The sequence below is a fragment of the Doryrhamphus excisus genome, chromosome 8 (genome assembly GCF_030265055.1).
Source record: "Doryrhamphus excisus isolate RoL2022-K1 chromosome 8, RoL_Dexc_1.0, whole genome shotgun sequence".
NCBI lineage: Eukaryota > Metazoa > Chordata > Actinopteri > Syngnathiformes > Syngnathidae > Doryrhamphus > Doryrhamphus excisus.
The window spans coordinates 8,001,924-8,029,877 of NC_080473.1; the positions used below are offsets into that span (position 1 = coordinate 8,001,924).

Sequence of the window (27,954 nt, forward strand, 5' to 3'; positions counted from 1 at the left end):
AAAAAAATAAAACCATTACTTACATATTTTTCTTTTGATAAGTGTATAGTATTTCATTTTTATCTGGTTGCAAAATTTTACTAATATAAAAATATATTTGAATTCATAAAGTGACTAAATTAGAATTTATTTCTGCAATAGACGTTGTAATATATACACTTTAAAGTACAAAAGAAATTGTTTACATCATTAACATCTTTTTTGAACACTCTAAAAACTAAGCAATATAATATATACATTACGTATGTTGAAAATAATTATATAAACAACGACTTTTATTTATATATTTTTTGTTATAATCAGGCCGAAATAACAAAATATGCCATACAAATTACACATGTTGCACCAGCACTGTGTCCAGACTTTATGGACATCCTGCAGAGTACCGCTAGGTGTCGCCCTACAGGTGTTTGTGGCGTAAGCTTTCAGGAAGTTGTGACCTGCCAAGCTTCCACGAATGTTTTCCGTAGAATTACAACATGGGTGTCACATTTCAAGTTAACAGTGACTCCATTTATAACGCACGTGCAGCCCCTAACCCGTTCTTTATTCTTTATTAAACCAAATATTAACTTTCTTTTAACAACAAATGGTCCTGATGACGTTTATCGCACTACTTTTTCAATCTGCTTACAGTGCATCTCGGTGACGCTGTTATGTTTATTGACATCTCATTTCACTATTTTCCTTCTTGTCGTGGTAACTATTAGCTGTTTGGTGTCGTAATTAGCCTTTTGTTTGCCCTTTCATCCAAATTTTAACAAGTGTTATTCCTACAAAATATCAGTTGAGACCCAGAGCACGTGGAGAAAGACTCTCCCCTGATTGGCTGAGACTGGTCTCTAGCACAGCCCTCAGCCAATGAGAGGACGACTTTGTTTATTCATCGTTTCTCCGTCGCTATATAATGTCAGCAATGACCAAGGGGATGGAGAAAGTCAAACAAAGTCCGCAGACGTCCTGCATGAGAACTTTGACGTCTGCTGCGCGTCGACGGTTTTCTGGACCAGAAGAAGAGGACTAGACTGAAGACGGACGGACTCCATTGTCGCCGAAGCTGCAGACCCAGGTGGGCCGTCCACAACAAGGATGCTCTGACTCACTCGCAGTCTGCATCTTACTGGAGAACAGGCTCAAAGACACTGACCTAAAATGAGACTGAACGCATTTGAATTCTATTCTCATATTATTTAGTCTTGAAGCGAGGAAGAGGGGAAAATGATGTTAAATATTTGCTCTTTCCCGCATAGCATCACAACGATATTTTATTTTCTAAAATACAACAATCACCTGCATGGTTCAATGGCGTGGAACGGAAATGTAATTTATTTTTGTTGTTAGACGGAACAATGGCTGCAGTTTCTTGTACTTGTTACAGTTGTTTATACGGAACAGATGAGCGCTCCTTGGTGCTTTAAGTCAAGTTACTGTTGATCACACCGCGTACTTCCTAGTAATTGCCGCAGCCTACCTTCGACATAAAAGTACACGTATGTATTTTATTTTAGATTTCATGAAAATGACGTCCTTCGTAGTTTAATTTGAAGGTTTATCGGAAGTGGGTTAAGTTCTATCACCGTATACATTTAAACCGTGGACGGAGGAGGGTGTATGCAGTCCAGCGCAGACCAGTTTGAGCATTGTGCTTCATTTAGCGCAATCAGTACTTTGTTTTTGTCGACGTGGGTGATGAAAAACACACATAGACACAAGCCAAATGTAGACATGTCGACGCTATTATACAGTATGGCTCGACTGGGAGGCAGTTTCCCAGAAGTCAGTATTCTAAACAATTTGTTGTCGATTGGCAAATAGTTCTAGTTTTGTAGTGCAACACATTAAGACAAACGAAATGTATTTTTGCGGTGTTTTCCCGTTTTATATATTTTTTCAGACGTACCTAATCTCTTTTGTGTTGTAAATATGACAAAGAAATGATGCTGTATCATCACTTAAAACCTTGACAACGGTCTCGCGCCGTGCTGGTTCGAACCGGATGAAGCTGGCGTTACGTTCAGGTGCCATCGAATTTTACAATATCAACAATTGTGTTTCTCTACATTAGACGTAATCCACCTACGTTTTTGCATAACGATAAAACATCCACGTTATATTTTTAATTGTATTTAAATAGTAAATATTTATCCTGTCGTGGTATCTGTAGTCGCTTTTTAGTGAAATTGTTTTGTATGACAACAAACTGCTCGGTGCTACATATCCGATGTTGACAACATGCAAGTGGAGAAGGCTGCCTTTCGTCACGCACCAATCAGATTTCTTAAGGGCGGGGCTTTTTATGAGCTGGGCGTGGTGTAGTCATCGCTCAGCTGTTTTGTGTTTGTATTCTCTGTTCGTCACTGCCATCAGCCTGCAGTGGGGGTGGGCGATACTGCTCACTTTGGTATTGAGCAAGTGAATACTGTACAGGGGTAGTATTGGCGATACCGATACTTTTTACACTATATAAAAAAAAACACTACACTATTAAATTGTTTGAGAAAAGTTTTTTACAAGCGTATCATTCTCCATCATATCCCTTTCATGTTCCCTTTAAACATCCAGGTGACACCGAGTCTTCGTCCTTCCCAGTCGGACAGGTGAAACACACTCAGCTGAGATGGCGCCCACCTTAGCTACAGCTTTTGCCCGCCGTTGGTGGATGGCGGTGACGGCAGTCATTGAGAACCTGCTTTTCTCCGCCGTGCTGCTGGGCTGGGGATCTCTGCTCATCATGCTCAAGTCTGAGGGCTTCTATTCCTACCTGTGCAAAGCACCCGGTAAGCTTATGTTGCATTTCAGGAGGAGTTCGCAAAGTCATTTCGATGCTTTCAAGCACAAATATGCAGTGGGAATATTGACACTGTGTCATGAAGCTTTCACTTCCTGCCTTGAATGTGTGACTACTGCTAACCTGAGCTGACTTGTCATGCAAAGGAGCGACACAAAGGTTGGTGTTGAAGTGCTGAAAAGCCTTTTCACACAAGTTATCCGCTTGGGATGGATGCTGGATGCATGACCTCACCTTGAGTGTCTTTAAAAGCCCAGAATCTAACCCCCTTGAGTACTTTGAGACTCTGCGGTGTTTGTTATGGGTGTGTTGTCGACCACACTCTTTTTCAGGGATTACACTGGTGAAATATAAATCTGAACTATATTATTATACAGGGTCAGGCAAAATTATGTGACACATTTGTAGGTTAAATAAAAGGCAAATAAAGTAAAGAAACAGTGTTTTTATTTTTGAAAAGTACATATAATGTCATTCAGTTTCATGCGAGGTTGGTCGGTTGATTTTCATTTCAATGCAGATACAGTAGCTCTGAAGTTGGTAACCCATAACAAGATGGTGTTTGGAGCTGCTACGGTATCACATCTACGAAAGAAACCAAAAACAATGGCATTATATGAAGAAAATTGCATTATATGTACTTAAAAAAAAATAAAAAAAATAAAAAAAATTTTTTGTTTCTTTACTTTATTTGCCTTTTATTTAACCTACAAATGTGTCACATAATTTTGCCTGACCCTGTATGTTACACTAATTATCTTTAGTAACTGTCCCAGTACAGTAAAAATAATAAATAATAATAAAAATAATAAATAAATATAAAAATAAAAAAAATTAAAACCCTTTTTTGTTTCTTTACTTTATTTGCCTTTTATTTAACCTACAAATGTGTCAGATCATTTTACCTGACCCTGTTTGTTACACTAATTATCTTTAGTAACTGTCCCAGTACAGTAAAAATAAAAATAATAAAAATAATAAATAAATATAAAAATTTTAAAAATAAAAATTAAAACCTTTTTTGTTTCTTTACTTTAGTTGCCTTTTATTTAACCTACAAATGTGTCAAATTCTTTTGCCTGACCCTGTATTTTACACTAATTATCTTTAGTAACTGTCCCAGTACAGTAAAAATAAAATAATAAAAAATAATAAATAAATATTAAAATTAAAACACTTTTTTGTTTCTTTACTTTATTTGCCTTTTATTCTTTTATTTAACCTACAAATGTGTCAGATCATTTTGCCTGACCCTGTACGTTACACTAATTATCTTCAGTAACTGTCCCAGTACAGTCAGGCTGTAATTCAAACAGGTCGTACCAAATGGTTTTGAGGTAAAAACCTGAAATGCCCCCCACCCCCCACCCCCTTTGTTGCAGTAGAGCGTCTGATTAGTACCTCACCATGTGAGTATACAGACATTATTGTGCAAACTGGATCAAATGATGGTCAGCAATGAATACTCCTAGTTACCCCCCCCCCCCCCCCCCCCGCCTACTGCTACTGTATACCAGGCAACACGATACACAAGTCACTCTTACTTCCCTTTGTCTCCAACTTTTCAACCCTTCTAAAGGGAGGACAATGAAGTGCAAGTTCTCCGAAAGGACACGCAGTATGTGACGATCCTGACATATCTGTGCTTTTTTTTCCCCTGATCTGAATGTTTTGTAAACTCAGCTGGAAAAGTGCTGATTTAAGACTACAACACGGGCGGCGATGTCACATGTTGCTGCGTATGTATAACAGATTATCTCATAAATTTAAGCAGTTTTCAATTGTATGTCAAAATAAAGCATAGTGTTTGTCTCTATGTTTATCTACGTATATTCTATATGTACTGTATATCCTGGAGAAACGCCTTCAGCACCGAGATGCAGACTACAATCTGATGACTCGGTAGTTTTTCTTCCGTCCTTCTCTTTTATTTTTCCTGACAGTCTGAGCCAAAACAGATTGACGCCAAGAAGTTGTGGTCGGTGTGTCAGCCTTCCTGTGTTGTCGCATCAGTCTGTTGATGCAGTCAGTAGGGCAGATGTACAGAAATAGAGTGCACGTGTGTATTTAGCAGGGGGGGGGCAAGCAGAAAGGGAGAGGTCCTTGCACGGTGCAAGGGTTCACTTTTTCAGGAGCTTGTTTACTCGTGTTCTTCACGAGCGACCATGGAAGGTAAATGTTGCACTCAATAGGACCGATAGTGACTATGCAGTGATGGACACCACACGTGATAAACAACAAGCGCAATACAAATAATGCAATCATCATTTCCTAGCGTTCAATCCTGATGGTCATGAGCGGTTGGGACCAAAAGAGTGGCGTGTTTTCTTCCAGTCTTGATGTTAGGGACCAAAAATCTTTTGTCTCATATGATCTCATATAGTTCTCATGTGTTCTCACCAAGCAGACAGCAACAGCTCCAACGTCAGCCTGTCCAACATGTCCACCGCTGAGACATCTGACACCGAGGAGTACCTGGAGATGAACGGCTGGCAAATCTGCAAAGACCAGGATGAGATGCTGAACCTGGCCTTCACCGTGGGCTCCTTCCTGCTCTCCGCCATCACTCTGCCCATGGGTATTGTCATGGACAAATACGGCCCGCGGAAGCTGCGACTCCTTGGCAGGTGAGCCGAACAGTGAACGGGACACTGAGTGTATTTTATATGCTGACACCTAAATACGTGTATTTTTTCCAGTGCCTGCTTTGCTTTCTCTTGCCTCCTCATCGCCTACGGAGCAAGTGACCCCAATAGTACGTGGTTCTCCTTATACCGTCATGTATGCATTGGCTGTACTTCCCTGTGCTTACTACCTTTGTATGTCGCTTAGGTTTGTCCATCCTGATCTTTTTCGCCCTGGCCATGAATGGATTTGGAGGCATGTGCATGACGTTCACCTCCCTGACAGTAAGACTCGGATTTCTACTTGACTGGCAAACTGTTTATGGGGTCGGATGCATGAAAGTAGCCACGTATACATGGACCCAAATATTCCAATTGCATTAGGTTTATTTACTCAAACGGAAAGAATGTAACCTTTGTATACACCTCATTCCGAAAGAAAAGTTCCAATCCGAATGAATATATAATCGGATTCACGGGGGTGGAATATTCCTTTCCCCAATCCGATTGAGGTATCTTGTACCCGCTCACACGGAAAGTTGTCAGGGTGTGTTCTTCTTTGTGGTGTTTTTCTTCTTCTGTTGTTTATTGGCGGTTGGCAAGCATCTTTTGGTGTGCATTACCGCCATCTGTGGAACAGAATCTAAACCCTTCTATACTTATATATAGAAAATATATATCTATATAAAACATATCCCGAGTTTAATTATAAAATATTGGCAAGATTGAATTTGATCTTTTCCTGTTTAAGTTCTTTCAGCGCATGCTCAGATATGACGTAACATGCAGCTCCAGACGTTCTTTAGTTTTAAAAATGGAGGCCAGCAATCGGCACTGGACTGCTGCAGAAAGTTTGCTTTTGATCCAGACTAATTTCAAGACTGGACAAACGAAAAACTGACAATACGGAGTTATTCCAACAAGTGAAAAAAAAACTCGGAGGTATCACGTGATGTTGGTGTTTACGTTTTACTGCACATGCCCCATTGACTATTCTGGTTGATTATAGCAGCGCATGTAGACACGCGATTGGAATATTCCTTTCAATGTATACCATTGTTTTCGGAAAGGTCATTCGGAAAAATTCAATTTGGAAAGAGAAAAACTCATATAATGTGGCTAGTGTCCTTTGGGTTGGGAGGGGGCATAGTTCCTGTTTGACCAACTCACAGGATGACGACGTCAGACAAAAAATGGTGATAAGAGAGAACAATGGTATTCAGATAGAACACTGTCTGTCTGTGATATTTAGGGGTGTCTCAGTACTTGTGTTGGATTTTTCGGTACCAAACAAGAAGGGTGTTACATCTAGCGACGAGCGACGGTGCCAAGGGCAACACTTGGCCTTCTCAGTGAAATATGTAAACAGACAAACACGAGCAGATAAGAGGAAAGCAGTGTGCCGCCATTGTTGGGGTGACAAAGTGGAATGATTCTATGTGGTCCTCGGGTTCCATAGGAGTTCTGTTTTTAGACTGTAAGTTGGGATTTTACACCTAAGTTAGATCAGTGTCAATATTAAGACCGCTACACTCATTGCTAATGTTGCTTTCAGATGATATATGATATATATTCGATAATCTTTATACTTCATCATGGTCATGACAGTCCAGAGGTTGGTACCAAAAGAGCGGCCAATGTTGTGGGCGTGTCTTCTCTCTCTGAGCTGAGCTTTTTTACAATGCTCATTTTCAGTTCGAGTGGTTAGCACGCACGCCTCACAGCTAGGAGACCCGAGTTCAATTCCACCCTCGGCCATCTCTGTGTGGAGTTTGCATGTTCTCCCTGTGCATGCGTGGGTTTTCTCCGGGTACTCCGGTTTCCTCCCACATTCCAAAAACATGCTAGGTTAATTAGCGACTCCATGTTGTCCATAGGTATGAATATGAGTGTGAATGGTTGTTTGTCTGTATGTGCCCTGTGATTGGCTGGCCACCAGTCCAGGGTTTACCCAGCCTCTTGCTTGAAGACAGCTGGGATAGGCTCCAGCACCGCCCGCGACCCTCGTGAGGATAAGCGGTAGAAAATGAATGAATGAATTCTCACTTCTATGCTAATGACTTTCCTTTTCTAATGACTTTCCTTTTCTTTGGCGCACCTCGGCATGGAAGACATGATGAAATGTGAAAAATACATTCTTGTGCCGTGTGTAGTCTTCTGCAAGTAGTTCTCGAGCGTGCCTCATGTTTAAATAAAGTTTTTATTCAGTATACTGGACCATATAGTGAAAAGTCATTTTTTTGTATTTAAAATATGAAAACAAAATCCAAATTGGCTCCCAGTCCAAACTTTGAGTAGATATAAGAGCAGTGTCTGCAAACAAAGACGGAGTGATGAAGAGAAGCTGGAGTGGTCAGGGTGCAGTGAGATGAAAGTGCTGCATCAGAGGAGAGGGTCCGCGTGAGAGCGGGAGAGTAGAAAGAAGCAACTAACATCTATTATTCACGGCTGCTGTCTGGTGGCCAAAAAAAGGCCTCGCCTCATGACTATTTCATCTCTGCAGGAGTGCACGCGTCACCGTGGTTGGTAGCGGTGACGGTGCAAATGTAACACGTGGTGCTGTGGTAGCGATAAATCAGACTAACAGAAAGGTATCAACATGACGGGATCTTTGCAGCAGTGCGACTTGCAGGCACTTTGTCAGAGAGGAAGCCGCCCACACGTGCCGCGTGTGCTTATATGCATCGCCCCACCCACTTCCTGTTCATGTTATCCACTGGGACATACAGTCCGATGTTGTTTTTGTTCTTCAGTTTATGCTGCTTTCTGTGGCAAGGCTGGAACTGCCACAGCTTGTGTGTGTTTATACACTTATATACCCCGGATGTGTGTGTTTATACACTTATATACCCTGGATGTGTGTGTTTATACACTTATATACCCTGGATGTGTGTGTCGATACACTTATATACCCTGGATGTGTGTGTCTATACACTTATATACCCTGGATGTGTGTGTCTATACACTTATATACCCTGGATGTGTGTGTCTATACACTTATATACCCTGGATATGTGTGTCTATACACTTATATACCCTGGATATGTGTGTCTATACACTTATATACCCTGGATGTGTGTGTCTATACAATTACTATATACCCTGGATGTGTGTGTCTATACACTTATATACCCTGGAAGTGTGTGTTTATACACTTATATACCCTGGTTGTGTGTGTTTATACACTTATATGTATGTCAATGTTATCGGGTCCAAGTACTTCTTCGATATCAGGGGTGGGCAAACTATGGCCCAGGGGCCACATTCGGCCCACCAAGCGTTTGAATCCGGCCCGCCAGTTGCTTTCTAAGTATTTTGATTTTTAACACATCATGGCAACATGACTTGCAAGTCGGATGTCTTATTTAGTAAAAAAAAAAAAAAAAACTGTAAAATTAAATTACATAGTTTGATGTCATATATATATATAGCTGATAGTAAAACACTTTTACAGATAAAATTAGACAAATAATTAAAGGAAAATTATAAGGATAAAATAGTGTGTGTGTGTTAAATATATGTTCTGCCCCCCCGAACCATTTTGTTACCTCAAAAAAAAGGTATAAACTCAAAATCCCTGTTCTATATTGTTATTATGTCACTTTTTATGATTGATGTCATGTTTTTTTGCTGTTTCTTCTCCGTCATTTCCTGTGGGATACACATTTAGCAGGACATTCCCGAGTCCTGGCTGGGGAAAACAAGGAGTAAAGTTGCCTCCTTTTGCTTCTTTTCTTGTCTGCCTGTAAGTACACTTGAAAGAATCATGTTACATGTGTTTAAGGCACCCCAAATACACACACACACATACTGTATGTACAGCATAAACAGTATCCCGTGCATGTGGCGTATGAAACTCCTCCCGTTCTCTCGGCACGTGCTGCAAGGCTTCGTGCTTCCCAACTGTGCTATCCCCACACTGAGGCATTTCTCTGCCTGTATCTAATGATAGAAATCATTCCCTTTCATGCATGCTCGTGTGACTGGCTGGGGGTGCCCAGAGAGAACACTTTGTGCTTTGTTTCCTCACCACCTCAGATGAAAGGAAATATGCAGAAAAAAGGCGTGGTCATTTGAGACGGGAGCAGCCGTCACTGATATCGTGTGGTTGTTACATGGTGGAGGAGTGTTATTTTGACATACATCTATATTATTGCTGGATTTGTGCAAAGGCCCGCAGAGGCCTTCGGTCCCACTCGGGGACATCCCCGCCCTTCTTAGACAATGGAAAAAGTCAATCCACGCCAAACATGACGGCGCTCTGGAGTTTGTCAGCTGCTGTTTGCTAATCTTCCAGTTCAGTCGGCTGCACTTTATGATAGATGGAGTGGACAGGACCAGTCCGAGCTGGTTCTCCGTGCTGCATTGGCAGGCAGCACAATTTCCATTGGCCCAAGCAGACCCTCTTCCTTCTTTCGTTTCCTCTCAAAAAGCTCCCTCTCCAATTTCCTCTTTCACCCCGCTGCCATGACCGGCGTTTGGTCATTCCGTAGTCGCCTTTGTAGCATACTCTGCATTTTTTTTTCATTTAACTCAGCACACTCTCTTAGCCAGAGTAGCAAAACATGTCCAGTTGTCTGCAGACTGAACGGAATCTCTTAACCAGATCCCAATATTAGACCAGTACGACATACACCATCTGACCCCGGCGTCAAAACAATATTGGGCTTTTCTCTTGAAAATAAGTGGGTTTTTTTTCAACAGAAAACATCTAATTCCGCCAAAGTTAGCAATTATTTGTAGATACGTCAAAATTAGGGATGTTTGAAAACCGATATGCCGATATTGTACAACTCTCAATTTCCAATACCAGTATGTGGTGGAATGAACACTTGGGACGTAACTCCCATAAAAGTGGGGATCTATGGTATATATAATGAGGGAATAAAGGGGTCGGACCTAACAGCAACCGTATGCGTATTGGATCGATTGAGGAGGACACTTTTCAGTTCAGTCGGCATGCGTTCAGCCTGAAAAAATAATTTTGATATTGATTTCTTGACATTTTCTAAAAAGTATCCTTTTAAATACCCACGTATACAAGGACACCAGGTAAGCTCTTTATGACATCCGGTGTCCATCTGCACTTGTTAGCAACACAACCCAGCCGTGCAACCATGAGCTCTTATCTACGTGACTTTTTGGGGAGGTAAAATAGACCTGACATGGCTGTCCAAACACAGAGTCCATCAGTGTGTACACTTACACTCCGCGCTTGGATACACACAGCGCTAACAAAGGCGCTATTGAGGGGAGATGTAACAGCAGTTGTATGTGGGCTGGCTGGGCTGATTGTCTTTGCTGTCATCCGTCTTTGGGGGTTATTTTTCATACATATATATGGAATATTGACGTCAGACAAGGGAGGGGTAGGCAGCGGGTTTCACACTGAGGAAAAGAAATTTTGATCAAAGTTACTTAAGATTTGTCAGATCGTGTCTGCACCCGGTTATATATATTTTCATATGTAGAAGAGATCCATGTTGACATTGTGTTTATTGCTTAACATATCTGCCGTGCACACCTCCGTATGCTGGTCTGATGCCGGTCCAAAAGTTGCATAAACCCCCCCACAGTGCAGCTCGACAGCTCACTTGTTTGTATCACATATTATCATGACACACGCTATCCTCGCGCTGCACAGTCTCAACCTGTTCTGGTCTACATCAGCCCCTAGCTGTGACTCAGACCCACTAACTTGGAGACATTAGCTCTTCCCTTCTTTTTGTGCCGTCACATCACAAGGAATCTGGTCTGGACATGCTGCAACACATTTTTTTTTTTTCGTGGCACCGCTCATGTGATTTTGTTGTTGTTTTTGCCCACTGACTCTCGCATTCTAAGAAAGTACTGCCTGTGGCAACATATGAGAGGAAAACCACCATCAGACATAAAAAAAGCACTAGAGGAACGTATTGTTATTATGATGTTGATTTATAATGAATATATTGATGGTTGAACTCTGATTTATTTGAATTTCAAATAATATTTTTTAAATGTAATGTTGTAGAAGCGGTCCCATGAAACCCCTAAAACTATGATAAGTACAGTATACAGGTAAATATGACTGATATATATATACGTATATATTTCCTTATGGGAGACATATTCTGACTGAAGGGACTTATACTCTGGAGTGACTTGTAGTTGGGAAATATGATGTTTTTGCTTTGCTAGAAGAATGATACTGTATGTATTACCTTTCAATTGTTCACATTAATGTTTTGTTTTATGAAATTATGCCATGACGTGTTTTGGTAATGGTAATGGTTTAATTTCATTTGGACATGCATCAGATTACAATTGAATGCATCACATAATCAGTTCACAGTTCCACATGTCTAAAAGGAGTAGGAAGAAGCAAAGCTTATTAAATCCTACCCCTCCATCTGGTACTTTTACAATAAGTGACTGTTACATTTGTTCACTTCCTGCTTTCCTAACATAGTTTATTCATTCATTCATTCATTTTCTACCGCTTTTTCCTCACGAGGGTCGCGGGGGTGCTGGAGCCTATCCCAGCAGTCTTCGGGCGAGAGGCGGGGTACACCCTGGACTGGTGGCCAGCCAATCACAGGGCACATATAGACAAACAACCATTCACACTCACATTCATACCTAGCATGTTTTTGGAATGTGGGAGGAAACCGGAGTACCCGGAGAAAACCCACGCATGCACGGGGAGAACATGCAAACTCCACACAGAGATGGCCGAGGGTGGAATTGAACCCTGGTCTCCTAGCTGTGAGGTCTGTGCGCTAACCACTCGACCGTCGTGCCGCCCTAACATAGTTTAAGTATTTTTAATTTTAAATTTTTATTTATTTTATTTTTGTCACGTACCAAAGTACGAGGTGATGTTTGCAGTAGCAACACAGTATACATAGCAGTATGTTTTGGTCTCATACTGCTTGTTTTTGAGTACTTGTGGTTTGAATTGTCTTCTCCCTGTTGCGCCTTTTGCTGACGTTCTTCCAGTCACATGAATGTATAACGTGTATATGGATACAAGCAGCTACCCTAGCAACACAAACGTCCAGTCTTACACCAGCGGACCAGTTTGTGTCCAGATCAGCAGACTGGATGAAAATGAGGAAGCGAGAGAGCTTCAGTGGAGAAACGTGAACTTGTTGACTCCTCATGATGAATCATGGTGACGACATGCTGGGCACATCCTTTGTGTTTCCTCTCCATCGACTGGGTCGAAGGTTGTGTATCTTAGCCCAGCGTGAGCAAACAGCCATGACTGGATTCTACATTCGGAGGTCATGTATGTGATTAGTAGGGGTGGGCAATACTGCAGATATTGGCAATGTCAACAAAATGATACAATTATTACATATTACATACATGATCCAATAGCGATACTACCCTTGATCCGTCCACCCCTTCAATTTAGTACTTATTGCTCCTTTACTTAAGAACGTGCTGTAGTACTCGGACCTTCCTTATGCATGCTGGAATTTGTCGGCACCTTCTGACTCATTTGAGTTTTCTGTTTTTGTGAAGACGGCTGTTTACAGTTGTGAGTGTTTTGGATAAGAACGCTGTGTGCACTGCTTAGGGTTATTACGCAAGACTCTCCAGATTCTTTCTCTGTTGTGCTTCAAAATGCTGGAACACAAAACAGTACTTCATAACTACTTCATAGACTACTAGGCCAAAGACCCCTTCAAGTGTATCAGCGACAGTTGAAATATGCTTAAGTGTGTCTCATACAGCTTTGTGTTGAACTTTAACTCATGAAGCACTGTAGTGCTCGTACCTCGCTACATCACTGGTCAAACATCACTGTCTCACTCTCACGTTAATACTGCGAATGATCGCTATTTTATTAGTAAAGAGAAAAAAAAGCATATTTAAGCAAATTTTACACATTTTCACCCTAAATTAAAGATTTTTGGCATTAAAATGTCTAAATGCACAATTTTATTTTATTTTATTTTATTTTATTTTATTTTATTTTATTTTATTTTATTTTATTTTATTTTATTTTATTTTATTTTATTTTATTTTATTTTATTTTATTTTATTTTATTTTATTTTATTTTATTTTATTTTATTTTATTTCATATCATATTATATAAGCCTGTAAGACCACAACTTGTGAATGTAGTATCCTACATTGGTCACTAGGTGTCAGTAATTGACAACTAAAGCAGCAGAATTGAACAAACGGCTTTTATTGCAGGTTGAAATTGTCTCCCACCATCATCATAATAATAATAACATGTGTTACCGTTGCAGTCATAGCCCACAAAAGCTAAAACTCAACTCAATAATGTCAACGTCTCAGATCTCACTTCCTGTCCGCCATCAATTCTGCCCCACCTGCAAGGTAAATTGTTTTGCATTGTCTAATTATATCTCCTATGTTTGGTAATGCGGATGTAAAGTATAACTATAAGGGGGTCATTTCATACCTAGATTAAAAAAAAAACTTTAAAAAAATTGTAAACAGGTTGTCCATGCTATAGCAATGAAAATATTCCATGTAAATTCACCAATTAACTGCAATAAACGAGGGAAGTCAATATAAAGGAAACAATTCAGACTGGTTGGGTATGGTTCCCCAAAACAAATGGCAGCTTTCTCATTTAAAGGTCATTTTAAACCCATTTAACCAGTAGAACGCTTTAATAAGGCGGCAAGTATTACAATCCAACAGCTGCAGGAAATACGTATTTGTGTGTTTTTAGATAGTAGAGGAAATGATACACAGGTGACACCAGGTCAGTCTCTACGCCTAGAACAAATATTCCCTTCATCCTGCAACTGAAGCAGTCAAAGGATGCTTGAATGGCAGTTTTTACTTTGATCCAAGCAGTGGGTCCTAATCAATCAATGTAAATAAATCCCATTGTCTATTGCGGGGGTGTCCAAACTTTTTCCACAGAGGGTTACATAGTGAAAATGAAAGGATGCAATGGCTACTTTGATATTTCAAGAAAAAGAAACTGTATCTCAGCTTTGTGATACAGCCTTTTCTCCATAAGCTTTTTTTCATAATGTTATTTATTGGTCATATTATTTTGACTTTATTATCGTAACATTATATGTTTTTTTGCAACTTCATCCTTTTGTTTTTTGTATGACAACAATAATGTCTTTTGTTTTAACATTGCAACTTTAATTAATTTTAGGCATAGGTTTGAATGAATGAATGACTGAAAAAATGAAATCCAGATAAATGAGGAATGAAATGGATAAAAGAATGTTTAACCTGACTTCTACCTTTATTGAAGACCTTTAAGGGGAGGACACGCCCTCTTCATATGAGTTTTTCCTCACCATCTTTATCAAATTGCTGGCACTTGCAACTTTATTTGTCCCCATGGTGGGTTATTCAGCAGTCACACTCAAAATAAAATAAATGCAGAGACAGTGCATTACCAACGCAAGGGCTTTGTTTGGAGTAGTACTGCAAATCGAAATCTAAACGAAAACGGTGGTGCGGGAAAACCAAGGTTTGACTTGTTGAATTGATACTGTTATTGGACACAGACGGGCTTTTGGGGGAAAAAAGCCAAAGAATTTGAATGAGAGACAAAAGTTTTTTTATTCATTTTGTTTAAATGTTCTTGTGGGTCGACCTTTTTGTGAACTGAATTAGTGACGGCTATGAGGCGGAGACGGGGGCGAATTTAATAATCCAACATTATATTACCGTTGTTCATAATTAATTTATTTGTTCTGATGTTGGTTAAGAGAGTCATCTTCTTTCCTGTCAGCTTCCCAACATGTTTGGCGACCTGAGGTCGACCTTCATCGCCCTGATGATCGGATCGTATGCCTCCTCTGCAGTCACGTTCCCCGGTATCAAGGTAACCATCACATAGTACACCTGTACGCTTTTTTCTATTGTCTTGATGGTCGTCATAATTGTGCAAACACTACACAACCAACGTCCATGAGTCTTTGTGGGGGGGGGTTCTCTACTGATGTGTTAACCATTCTATGAGTCAGAAGCTTGCTGTGTGATTTTTCAGCAAGCAACTTAGTCACTTTTGAGAGACAAATGTTATCCGTTGAGTCACAGAAGAACTGTTCTGACCACCACAGATTCTAAAGTCCTTTAAGTGGTGGTTCTTGGTTCTGTACGAGACCCCCCTTTTTGGTCAAGTCCATGGATGTCATCACTGATTTGCTTTTTAGGTGATCTATGACCTTGGTGCCACCTTCATCTCCATCTTACTGGTTTGGGCCGGTTGTGCCTGTCTGGTGTTCTTCAACTGCTTCGTCAACTGGCCTCTGGAGCCCTTCCCCGGCCCAGAGGACATGGACTTCACGTAAGAACATCCCCCACACACTAAATATCAGTGTAACTTTGCCACAGCTTCGAGACAGGAAATTTTTAAAACCAGAAAAGCTGCTTGGCTTTGCTTTAATTCACCTTTAAGTCCCTGAAATCCAATTTTTTTCACCATCTGCAATTTGTCCCCTCAGAGTGAAGATCAAGTTCAGCTGGCTGGGATTCGACCACAAGATCACAGGGAAGCAGTTTTACCGGCAGGTGACGACAGTGGGGCGCCGTCTAAGTGTGGGCAACTCGGTCAAGCAGCAACACCAGCCCCGCAAAGACCTGGCCTCTCAAGATGCCAGCAAGATGTGCCTGTCCACCGTCGACCTGGAGGTGACGTGCAAGCCTCCACAGGAAAGTAAGTTGAGAAATGATGGATCCATTCACAAACGCTAGAAGCTTAGAGAAGACCTTGGTGCTCATTTGCACACATTTGGATTCTACGCTTCGCCTGTTTCAGTTAGGAGTCACGGCACCAGTGTACGCGACACCAAACCCTCCTGCATCACATGATGTTATTGCCGTCTCCAATTTGGGATAAACCTTTGCAATAAAAATAACTCATCAATTTTGTTCCAAGGTTGACAGGTCTGTTACAGACATTTAATACCCAACAAATTTATTAAATTTGAGAAATTTATTTGAGATTATTACTCTTATGACCATTTTTCTTACAGCCGAAACTCGGTTTTCATACACTGTCTTGGTTATTAGCACGTGACAAACGAGTCTGAAAAATTGAATGCCCAAACAAAGGACCCTGTGCATTGGTGACTCACTGTCCATGCATTTTTCTATTGAGTGTGACTTCTAAATAACACACCATGGGGCCAAAGAAAGCTGTGAATGCTAGCACTTTGATAGAGGTGAGAAACACAAGAAAAAAAATAATCGCACAGCACGAAGATGGCATACCCTTTCTGTTAATAATAATAATAATAATAATAATAATAATAATAATAATAATAATAATAATAATAATAATAATAATTATTATTATTATTATTATTATTATTATTATTATTATTATTATTATTATTATTATTATTATTATTATTATTCATTAATTCATTTTCAACCACTTATCCTCACAATAATAATAATAACAATAATATAATAATAATAATAATAATAATAATTCATACATTCATTTTCAACTGCTTATCCTCACAATAATAATAATAATAATAATAATGATAATGATAATAATCATAATAATAATTCATTCATTTTCAAGCACTTATTCTCACAATAATAATAATAATTCATTCATTCATTTTCAACCGCTTATCCTCATAATAATAATAATAATAATAATAATAATAATAATAATAATAATAATAATAATAATAATAAAACTATAATTATCCTATATTAAATATAGTTTTTCTTAACATGTTTGAGTGTCTGGAATAGACAGCATCTGAGTCCTGACCTAGATCTGTACACAATAATTAGACATCCTGAAAATGGTCCTTTTACCTCTGGCCTTCCCACTTTTATGAGTGTGAGGGGCTTCCAGTGGGGGTGCACACCTAGTCTGGTTAGATGCGTTCTTTTTCTACTTGGTTCCTTTGGTACCAAGTGGACCGTGGAATTGGTTTAGAAGTCACTTTGGGCACTCAGCGGGTGGAAGGTAAGCTGGCTGGAATTGTGAAGTAGCAGCATTGTGGGTAAAAGGTTGAGCAACATGAACGTAAACACGCATACAGTCATTGTAGCGCTGTGCAAACATTCACCGGTTTATCGAGATGGTGAGGTATGTTTTTGGATAAATACTTGCACTCTTGTCGCGGTCATTGTGACCTCAAGACGTAGTACCGGATCAAAAATGTTGATGACATTTTTATTTTTGAAAAGTGAGTTCATAGTTTAGGCCGCACGGTGGACTAGTGGTTAGCATGTTGTATCTGTGTGTGGAGTTTGCATATTCTTCCTGTGCATGTCAGCTGGGATAGGCTCCAGCATACCCCATTGTGATAGTGAGTACAAACAGCAAAGAAAATGAATGAATGAGTTCACAGTTTAATGTAAAGTACATGTAAATATGCCTTATCGAAGATACATTATGGTCGTCTAGCACCGCCCATTTGCAGTTTATGTGGTTGTAGATTGCAGTAGCGTAGAGCCTCCCTATGTCAAAAAAGTAGTCAAATTATTGTGCAGTTCTACTTCATTTCATACTACAGCAACAGTAAACAGTAACAGTAAATGATCCCTTGAAAACCCGGAAAAAGGGTCAATTTTTCCCTTAAGAATTAATGTAAATCCTATGAGCCATTAATTATAGTTTTACATGCGGAAAACAATTCTAAATATATATAAATAAGGAATCGAAGACTACTTTGCTGCAACGTTACCTTCCTTATCAAAGTTTTGGTACGTGCAAAATTTTTTGGCAGCCATATTAAATTTAAAAAAAAAACAGAAAATGCAGGGAGATGATGTGAGAGCAGCCACATTTTGTAATAAAGACACTTTATGAACGCAGTTGGACATAGTGGTACATTTTTCATACTTGCCGTTTTTTTAAGGATTTTTTTTTTTAACAAAAATGGTATTGTTAAAAATATGTAGAGCCCTGAGAAACTATTCAGTTTTCCCGCGTTATGAACACAGTTGGATAAACGCAATAACGTGACAAGAAAGATATTTAGTTCTTTGTTTGGGGATGATACGCTGCTAAATACGGAGGTCCGGTGTCGAATCGTACGAAAGCTGGGGCGTACAAAAAGCCAGGAACAATCATTCCTTGTTTATCACAGTTAATTGCTTCCAGACCCGATCGTTATATTAATAACTCGTGTTTTTTAGGGAGGGAATATACTCCTTACAGTGGTTATTGTCTCATAAATGTATTGTAATGTCGGTTTTAAATAGCTTTACACTTGTATTACCCAACATAATAGAAATAATACGAGTAAATAAGACGTAAATAAATCATGTGTGAACAGTAAATGTGTTCCCTAGGGGAACTTAATGGCGGACGGACAGATGTGTAGAAGACAGGAAGTGATCTTATGGTGTGTTGTGATTAATATGGGCCGCGACCCTCGTGAGGAAAAGCGGTATAGAAGATGAATGAATGATTAATTTGTCGATTAATAACATAATAATGTTATTTTTGCAGTGTCTGTTGTGAAATAGTTTTAACGAATGATGTCTGACACCTAGTGGTCAACGTAGAATGTAGACTACAGCCTTCATTCGCAATTAGCTTTAATATGCATATTTTCTGACTCATATGGGGCCGTAGTCAACCACGAAACAGCTATTACTTATAGCTGTTAAGGTTTGAAAAAACTGATGTAGTTTTAACTAACTTTTTATACACGACTGTGCCTTGTTTTTAGCTCTGAATGAATGTATGGATGTTGTATTGTAATGCATCTTTTACTCTTTTTTTTTTTACTGAACTTTATTTTTCTTCACTGTAAAGCGTCTTTGAGTTCTAAAATGTATTATTATTATGATTTTTATTAGTGAGAGATGACTATACCCCTGTGCTCTGAAATAGCACACGTACGTGTTGCTTTCAGTAACCAAGCAATGTATGTGAATTTCCTTGCAAGCATGAGCACCTTCCAAACAAATGCTGTAACTAAGCTTCAAATGGATCCTTGTGGGCAATAAATCCAACTCCATCTGTGCACGAACCTTTAATTGGTTTGTCTAGCGCTTCACCATATGGGCTGTGGTGCAAATGTAGTCCACTTTCCCATCTGTATATTCACAAGTTAGATTAATGATCAACTTTCCCCTTGGACCCTCGAAGAAAACCTCTCACAATTGCTTTAACATGCAGTTTGAGGCATGTTAGAGAAGATTAGGAGTATTTCCACAACAATCTATTTGCCGACTACAGTGGCCACAGTGTAAGATTTATGTCAATTTTACAGTTTTGTGTGTTGCAAGGCAGATATTGACTTGTAACTGCTTTTATTGTTATGGTTCTTCTTGTTAGACAAGAATAAAGTCTGGTTCCTTGGTTCTAATGCATAGCCCTGATGTAAAACTGCTGTTTCTTCTACAGCTCAGTCCTTCATGAGGAGCGTGCTGAGCCCCATTTTCCTCCTGAGCCTGATCACCATGTGCGTGACGCAGCTGCGCCTCATCTTCTACATGGGTGCCATGAACACCATCCTGGAGTCCCTGACGGAAGGAGATCTCAGCACTGGTGTGTGCACTGGTGCTTTCACCCTGTCCTCCTTTAGCTTCTAACCACTTTGTTTGCAATATCTTCTTCTCGCTCAGCTCCTACTGCTTCTTGTTAACACCTTTTCATGTTTCCTTTTCTCTTGCCTCTCTGACTCTTTCCACTTTGTGCTGTCATGTTGCAGTGGAAAGGATGCAAGTGGGTAAGGGACAGTCATTCCTAACATTTAACTGCTTTTCAGTCTCCTTTCCAGCTTACTAAAAAACAAAACAACACATTTGGTCCACTCATAGACTAAAAAAAAGTCCTTTTCGTATCAAAATGGACGCCACAATGATCATACCTTGTTGTCACTTTGTGTCCCAGTCAGCACATACACGTCCATCTTTGGCGTGCTGCAGCTCCTGTGTCTGGCCACCTCCCCTGTCATTGGCTACGTCATGGACTGGAGACTCAAAGACTGCGAGGATGAAAAAGACAAGAGTACTGCGAGGTGAGATATAATATGATATGATAACTACCAAATGATTTCAAATTTGGCTCAAATTGCATTGCTGGTGATGTGTTCAGGTAAGAATGAAATTCTAATAGAGCGTCAGCGTCTGTGTGACGGTGTGGGGACATTGAGTTATGGCTTGACATGCGTTCCCCCACATTATAATAACAATAATAATAATACATTTTATTTGTATAGCGCTTTTCAAAATACTCAAAGACACTTTACAGAAGAATGGAGTTGAATAAAAGCAAGTAAACAGAGTCAAAGATACATTAAAATACAACATTCATTCGTTAATACACAGTTAAAACAAACAAAAAGCGGGGCGGGGCGCAGCAGTCAGGTATAAAAAGTTAGACATTAAAAACAGATTTAAAGAGGTGGGTTTTTAGTTGTTTTTTGAAGGAGTGATGACGCTAAAAATGTATACATAAGTCATTAAATTAATTTTACAGGCCTAATAATAATTTACTTTAGCCCACAGTGTCACTACAAAGTGATATTTCAGAAAGCATTTGCACAAATCTTCAGTCATATGTTCACCATCTACTGAAAATGTATCATTTGCTGAAATATGAGGGGTGTGCATCAATGTTATGTCCAGAAAATATATTCAACTTGAGTCTTTTCCATCAGGGAGCCTGGTCAGCCTCGCCGCCCAGACAAGAAGATTCAGAAAATTGTCAACTCCACCCGAGCTTTTATCTTCACCAACTTACTCCTGGTTGGCTTTGGAGTCACTTGCATCATCCCCAACCTTCCTCTTCAGGTACACAGACACATTTTTTTGAGCTAAATATCAACTTTTAGAGACCTTTGATAATGGATTTGTTGTTTATGAGAAATCTCATTTCAATAGTGAATTGGCTATCCAATGACAGTAGATCCCTGCTATTCATGAGGGTTACCTTTCACCAATAAATCGCGCCAAAATGCGAGAACTTGCATTTAAAGCCTGTGTTATTTTGCTGCGTAAAAGCGCCATTGTTGATTTTCCGCTCCAATTTCAGCTCAACATTTGCAGTAAAGGTATGAAATATATATTGAGATCAGAATTCCCAAATTAACCTAAACTTGTTACTTTCACGTCAAGTCAAAATAAACTTGACTTGTCAAAATAAACTCAAGTTTTTTTTAACTCAATATATATTTCATATTTTTATTGCAAATTAATTAGTCAAAATAAACTTGACTTGACTTGAAAGTCACAAGCTTAGGTTTACCTAATCCTGACCTCAAGCCCATCCTTTGTGATTAAGTACAACCAAGATGGTGTCGAACCAGCCAGCCCTCTCTTGGGTGCAACAACATCAGTGACCTCTAAGTCCCCCCCCCCCCCCCCCCCCCCCTCCTTCCTGGTGTCCCAATAGTTTTGTCCACACAGTGTACTCCCCTGCATTCACTGTTCTGAGACAAAGAGCCTCATTCGGAGCATGCGTGGGAGAATATGCTGTTTCATAGTACTTTAGTGACATCTAGCGGCAAAATACATATTGACATTTGTGTGCAACACATTTGTTTACTTCAATCTATTTCATCACCTGTTTTGCTCTCAACCAGTCTACAGTATATTATCTTTATATGTTAGTATTAGTATTAATATTAGTACATCATGTTTTCTTTTTTTATTTTCAGATTTTGTCCTTCATTCTGCATACTATTGTCAGAGGCTTCATCCACTCTGCGGTTGGAGGCCTCTATGCTGCAGTGTAAGTGTGTCATATGTTCCATCATTGTACTGTATATAAAATAACACATGCTGGGACTTGGTTACACTACAGGTATGTTACCTGTAGAATACAGTGAACACAACAACATGGAATGCCTAAAAGCTATGTTTTTGCAGTACAATGTCGTAGCTATTGATGTGAAATTTATTCCAAAAAACATTAAAATGGCTAGATATACACTCCTACCAGCTATTTTTGTTTCATTATATTTGGCATTAAGATGAAGAAACAAGGTTGGTCTAATCATTTAGTATTGCTGCTATGACACACGTTAATGTCACAGACTTGCTCTGATGATCTGCTTGAGGCCTCTCGTCTCCACAACATGTCCTTCACATGCTCAGACTCAACAGCCTTGGGCAGCTGGACAATTTAAGATAGCTGTAGCCTCTCATTTTAGATGACCTCCTTGCATGCCAGTGTTATTAGATCTTGTCTCTTGTCTGTTTTGAAGTCGCTAGAGCATTTTCCCCATGACACGGAGCAAAATTACGTTTTTCATTAATTTTGGGCGTGTGTTCATAACCACAAAAATGAGGACTACTTATAACCGAATTTTCTGGACTATAAGTCGCTCTGGAGTATAAGTCACACAAGGCCAAAAATGCATAATTATGTAGAAAAAAACATACATATGTCACACTGGGGGCGGCACGGCGGTCGAGTGGTTAGCGCGCAGACCTCACAGCTAGGAACCCAGGATTCAATTCCACCCTCGGCCATCTCTGTGTGGAGTTTGCATGTTCTCCCCGTGCATGTGTGGGTTTTCTCCGGGTACTCCGGTTTCCTCCCACATTCCAAAAACATGCTAGGTTAATTAGCAACTCCAAATTGTCCATAGGTATGAATGTGAGTGTGAATGGTTGTTTGTCTATATGTGCCCTGTGATTGGCTGGCCACCAGTCCTGGGTGTACCCCGCCTCTCGCCCGAAGACAGCTGGGATAGGCTCCAGCACCCCCGCGACCCTCGTGAGGAAAAGCGGTAGAAAATGAATGAATGAATGAATGTCGCACTGGAGTATAAGTCGCATTTTTTGCGGGTAATTTATTTTCCAAACTACTTGACCAAAACAGACATTACGTCCTCTTGGAAGGCATGTTCTAAAATTAATAAAAGAATAGACAACAGGCTGAATAGGTGAAAGATATGCTAACACAATGCTTATTCAGCTACACAAAAAATAAACATGAACACAAAAGGTGTCCAGTGTTTATGTAACATAAACAGTTTCTTTATTAATAAGTCGCTCTGGAGTATAAGTCGCAGGAACAGCCAACCTATGAAAAAAAGTGCGACTTATAGTCGGGAAAATACGGTACTTGGTTCTTGAGTATGCACTTATAAACTTATAAACTTGCTATAACTTACTTATACGCACTTGTTGTGCACTTACTGGAAATGATGATTGGAATATGTAGCAACTCTTTTTTTTTCATTATGACAGTGCACTGCTTTTTTCCGTACTTCCCAGTCTGAAGTGCTGGAATTGAGACAGCCTTCAGTCGTTTTTACCTCCTAATAAATGTTGTTCTCTTCCTACAGTTACCCGTCCTCTCAGTTTGGCAGCCTGACTGGCATGCAGTCTCTGATCAGTGCTTTGTTTGCGCTGCTCCAGCAGCCTCTCTTTATGGCCATGGTGGGGCCCCTGGAGGGAGACCCCTTATGGGTAAGCAAGTCCAGATACCCGGTTAAGGGTAGGGGTTTCATTTGAATGAGTTTCAGAGCGTCTGACCTTGCTGCTGTCTTCAGGTGAACGTGGGCCTTTTGGCGCTGAGCATGCTGGGATTTTGCCTGCCCTTCTATTTGCTGTGCCACAGCCGCTACCTCCAGCGCCTCAGGGATGAGCAGGACGAAGACCCAAAGATCTACGTCAAGATGGACAACGGTACTAAGCCTGAGGCCTTTGTGTAGAAGAAACAATGAAAATGAGGAGGATGTGACACAAACTTGACAGGATGAGCGAAAGCGATGAAAAATATGATACTGAGGAGATGCGGAAGGGTCATGTGACTCTCGCAGGAACTCCATTCCATCCTGGACACACTTTTATCACCGACACTGTTTTTTACTGCCAGTGTTTCATCCAGCTTTCCTGCACCACTGTGCTGAGGACACACAACAATGCATTTGGAGCCCCCTGGCGGTACGAGTGCATCACTGCAGTACAACAACAGCGTGCAACAGTGCCAACAAAGATTTCCTTTTCCTTTACTCTTTGCATCATCATATATATTCGCCTCTGCATCCGTATCGTCCTGCCTGTCGTATGACGAAAAACACTGAGGAGTGTTTTCAAGCCACATTCCAAAAAGAGTTGCCCTTCTTTCAACACAGTCCAATCTTTAAAGCTTCTCCAATGATCTAGTGGCTTGTGCTGAAGGGCATCAAGTCATCCAGCAGTATTGGTAGCAATTCAGTGGTGTTTTAAATGAGCAGATATGTAAGTCCAGTATGCGAGTACGAAACCGGTTTCACTGCATGCCACCGAGAGACACTGCTGGAGTACACACTCACCCCGCCCTGTCTGCTTTTTTAAAAATGCTCTCTGTATCTTTTACATATTCTGTAATATGCTGTATTGTTGCTTCGATGCGGTGCGTTTGAGAGAAGTGCGCAGGGCGAAGAAGGTGTCGTGTGTAAAGGGTGGAGGTCACACATTAAGTGTGGCTCAGTGGTTGCCGCAAGTGCCTCTGTGAGATGCCAGACGATGCAAAATCAGGCAAAGAAAGTGGCTCAAACGCTTCAATGAGTATACTGCGGACACTGTGTACTTAGTTTAAATGTGGAGAATCTAAGGGCCCTACCAGATCTGTGACTGTGTCTCAATTTGCGCACTTAAAAAGCTACATAGTTGTAATTAGTACTTTATTTTCAAAAAAGTACTTGAATTGAACGGAACAGAATTACTCCTCCATACCAGTAATTTAGTTTTGCTGTGTGAGTGATTTCTGAGGCAGAGCTCGTACTTACAGTTCTCCACCAAAACACCAGGAGGTGCTGTCTTCTTTAGACTCGCTACTTAGCCTCCTGTGTGGGAAGGAGTAAACAATGACGACGGATCCAGACGGATCGGTGCATAATACTGCAACACATTTCAAAGTAAGGGAAACAGCTGTGTAATGACAACTAAAGGATTAGTAATGCCATCACGAGTGAATAACTCGAGTGGTTGCAATTTATAAGTAAAAAGGAGAGAAGTGGGTACATTGCAATAATAATTTCTGGTAAAGTATACAACGACTTGGGTGAAAACTGGCGCCTTTAGGAACTATAGTACGCAGTGTACACAACACAATTGTGTACTTTTCTCCTTTTTAATTGCAAATTGCAACCCCTCAAGATGGCAACAGTTGAGCGCTTTTTCTTTCTTTTGCTTTTATTTTAGTAACAAATTAAAAGAAAACATTCCCTACAGAATATACATATGATATTTCAACAAAATCAAGCAATAAACCGAAATTTCTACAAAAGTGCACAAATAGAGGCGCAGTCACAAAGGAACACAAACCAGATCTCCTTCTTGATTGTGAATTGCAACCCCTCAAGATGGCAACAATTGAGCGCTTTTTGTTTCTTTTGCTTTTATTTTAGTAACAAAGTAAAAGAAAACATTCCCTACAGAATATACATATGATATTTCAACAAAATTAAGCAATAAATCGAAATTTCTACAAAAGTGCACAAATAGAGACGCAGTCACAAAGGAACACAAAACAGAGAACAGTGCATTCTTGCTCTATTTCTATATACAGTCAGTCCATTTCACTTGAATACATGCGTACCGCTCCTGAGACTCAAGGAACTATAGAATCCCATAAGGCCGACTTGTCCAGAAGTAAAAAAATAGTGTTAAATTTCATGTAACTCACACAGGCACTTCCAAAGACAGCCACCATCCTGAGAGTGCCTCTTGTGTACAAAAGATGGAAAGCAGCGGATTTTCCTCTTCCATCCACCCAAGTGCATCTACTTAAAAACAAACAAAACTGAGCTGAGAGACAAGTCCCTACCTCCGTGGAATGACTCAGTGAGAAACGAATGGCACATGATGCACTTTAGAGACGAGTCATGGATTTCTGACTCGTGAGACCAATGCTGCTGCTGCTGCTGCTGGTTTGTGGTGCATGTTGCACAAGAATGTCAAATCAATCCATTTTCTATATGCCGCTTGTTATCACTAGGGTCACCGCTCAAATCAAAATATGGAAACAAAAAAAGTATTTTTTTATATCCGTTCATGTCTCATTACATTATGTTTATGTGCAGGACACAATGTGAGTCTTGTCTCTCAGCTCAACAATGTCCACTTAAGACAAATCTATTTTTAGTGAATGGAAACTAAGATGAGGTTCCAAGGTTCTCTCAGATGCAGGTATCTGGTATATGGTATATGACAAAGGGTTTATTTCTTTACAAAACAGTTCAAGTATCACAGTGAAAAGTACATGAATGATGGGAAACTCCATTCCTTTTACTGACTCCAGTTCTCATGAGTCATTAAAGTATATTGGTCACATGATTCACTGGAGCACGTGCACAGAAACTTCCGTGAATCGTTGAAACGCGCTTGAAATGGGTATTCGAGTCACTTGAGTCATGGCGCGCATGCGTTGACACTCGTGTGAATCGCGTCCCTCAATTGCTCGATTGACTTGAGTCACAGCGTATGCGCAGATACTTACGCCCAATTGGGTACTCACTTTATTCGTGTGTAAATCGGGTACCGACTCACTTGAGCCACCCGCAACACCCTCATTTAATGACATGTTTTGAATGGAGCTGCAGATTGAGTAAGTGAACAAGAGACCCGTGAGTCCTCATTTCAGTGTTCGACGACTCTTTCATGACTCGCACATTTCGTGTGGTTATTTGTTTGCGTTACATCTAAATCTGCAGAGAGAAACAAGTCATTTTACACAATCATACACTTGAAGCCAATGTGTACTCTGTGCTTTATGCTGTTGTGTGGTTTTGTACAGGCAAAACTGTGCACATTGTGTGGTGTTATATACACGTTTACACAGAATTAGCATTTATCGATTATCATCGTTAGTAGACTTCTGCTTTTCTGAGCATCCGGCATGCGTATATGTCAAAGTGAGTACTTTATTCCCACATTTAATTTGCCTTTCCTGAAAAGGTAAAAATAATCTCACCCAATTCATTGATATCATTAACTAAGCTAATGACTTTATAGTCCCACTGATTGATTGATGTTTTGCTCAAGGTGCCATCTTTCCACTGCTTCCTATTGTGACAGGAATATGGATTTTAGCCAACACATGAATTTATCCCCGGACAGGAAACATTTGCGTCTGTTTCTTTTGAACTTCTCCTCACTTTGTTTACGGAAATGTATTTGGATGTTCTTATGTTGTCTATTTTGGTTTATTCTTGTATCGACGTCTCGGACATTGTCATTTTAAAATCATGTTTCACAATGATTTAAAAAAAATATGAATATAGGAAAACAATAAAACATCATTTGTATCTCTGTGTGTATCATTTATTAAAAAAATAACAATCAGGACACTTCTGCAGTAAAAAGTCACTAGTCACTAAGTTAATGTTAGCAACATGCTAACCACTAGGTCCCAGTGGTTAGCATGTTGGCCACCCAGTCAGGAGATCGGGAAAAATAATTTTATGCGACCAAAAAATCCAGAGCCGAACCAAAAAGAATAATTCCCTAAGTGCCCTTAACGTCCATTACTGTTTGCCCTTACAAGGTGGAATGAACCATTTGGCATTTTTGCTTTGTAAGGTACTCTCTGGTGTCTCAATTTGATTAAAGCGACCCCCCCCGCCTTTGGATCCCTGGTACATTCCCACTTTGGCACCCTTGGCTTGTATCAT

General features: G+C 40.0%; 1 protein-coding gene across 4 annotated transcripts; it reads left to right on the forward strand.

The window, feature by feature from the left end:
• The first annotated feature begins 877 nt into the window (after positions 1 to 877).
• Positions 878 to 27,588, forward strand: LOC131134543 (large neutral amino acids transporter small subunit 4-like). Of its 4 annotated transcripts, none has more exons than XM_058079944.1 (15): positions 878 to 1,069; positions 2,563 to 2,777; positions 5,193 to 5,415; positions 5,488 to 5,543; positions 5,621 to 5,697; positions 15,144 to 15,236; positions 15,568 to 15,701; positions 15,859 to 16,070; positions 19,746 to 19,889; positions 20,053 to 20,070; positions 20,235 to 20,361; positions 21,004 to 21,136; positions 22,003 to 22,076; positions 23,641 to 23,764; positions 23,848 to 27,588. In XM_058079944.1, exons 2-15 carry the CDS (start codon positions 2,618 to 2,620, stop codon positions 24,007 to 24,009), a joined length of 1,737 nt encoding a protein of 578 aa, XP_057935927.1. In that variant the 5' UTR covers positions 878 to 1,069; positions 2,563 to 2,617; the 3' UTR covers positions 24,010 to 27,588. The 4 variants fall into 4 exon arrangements, with proteins under 4 accessions (XP_057935927.1, XP_057935929.1, XP_057935928.1 ...); XM_058079945.1 differs by having other exon boundaries at positions 880 to 1,069; positions 5,196 to 5,415; XM_058079946.1 differs by lacking the exon at positions 20,053 to 20,070 and having other exon boundaries at positions 879 to 1,069.
• Positions 27,589 to 27,954: the final 366 nt, after the last annotated feature.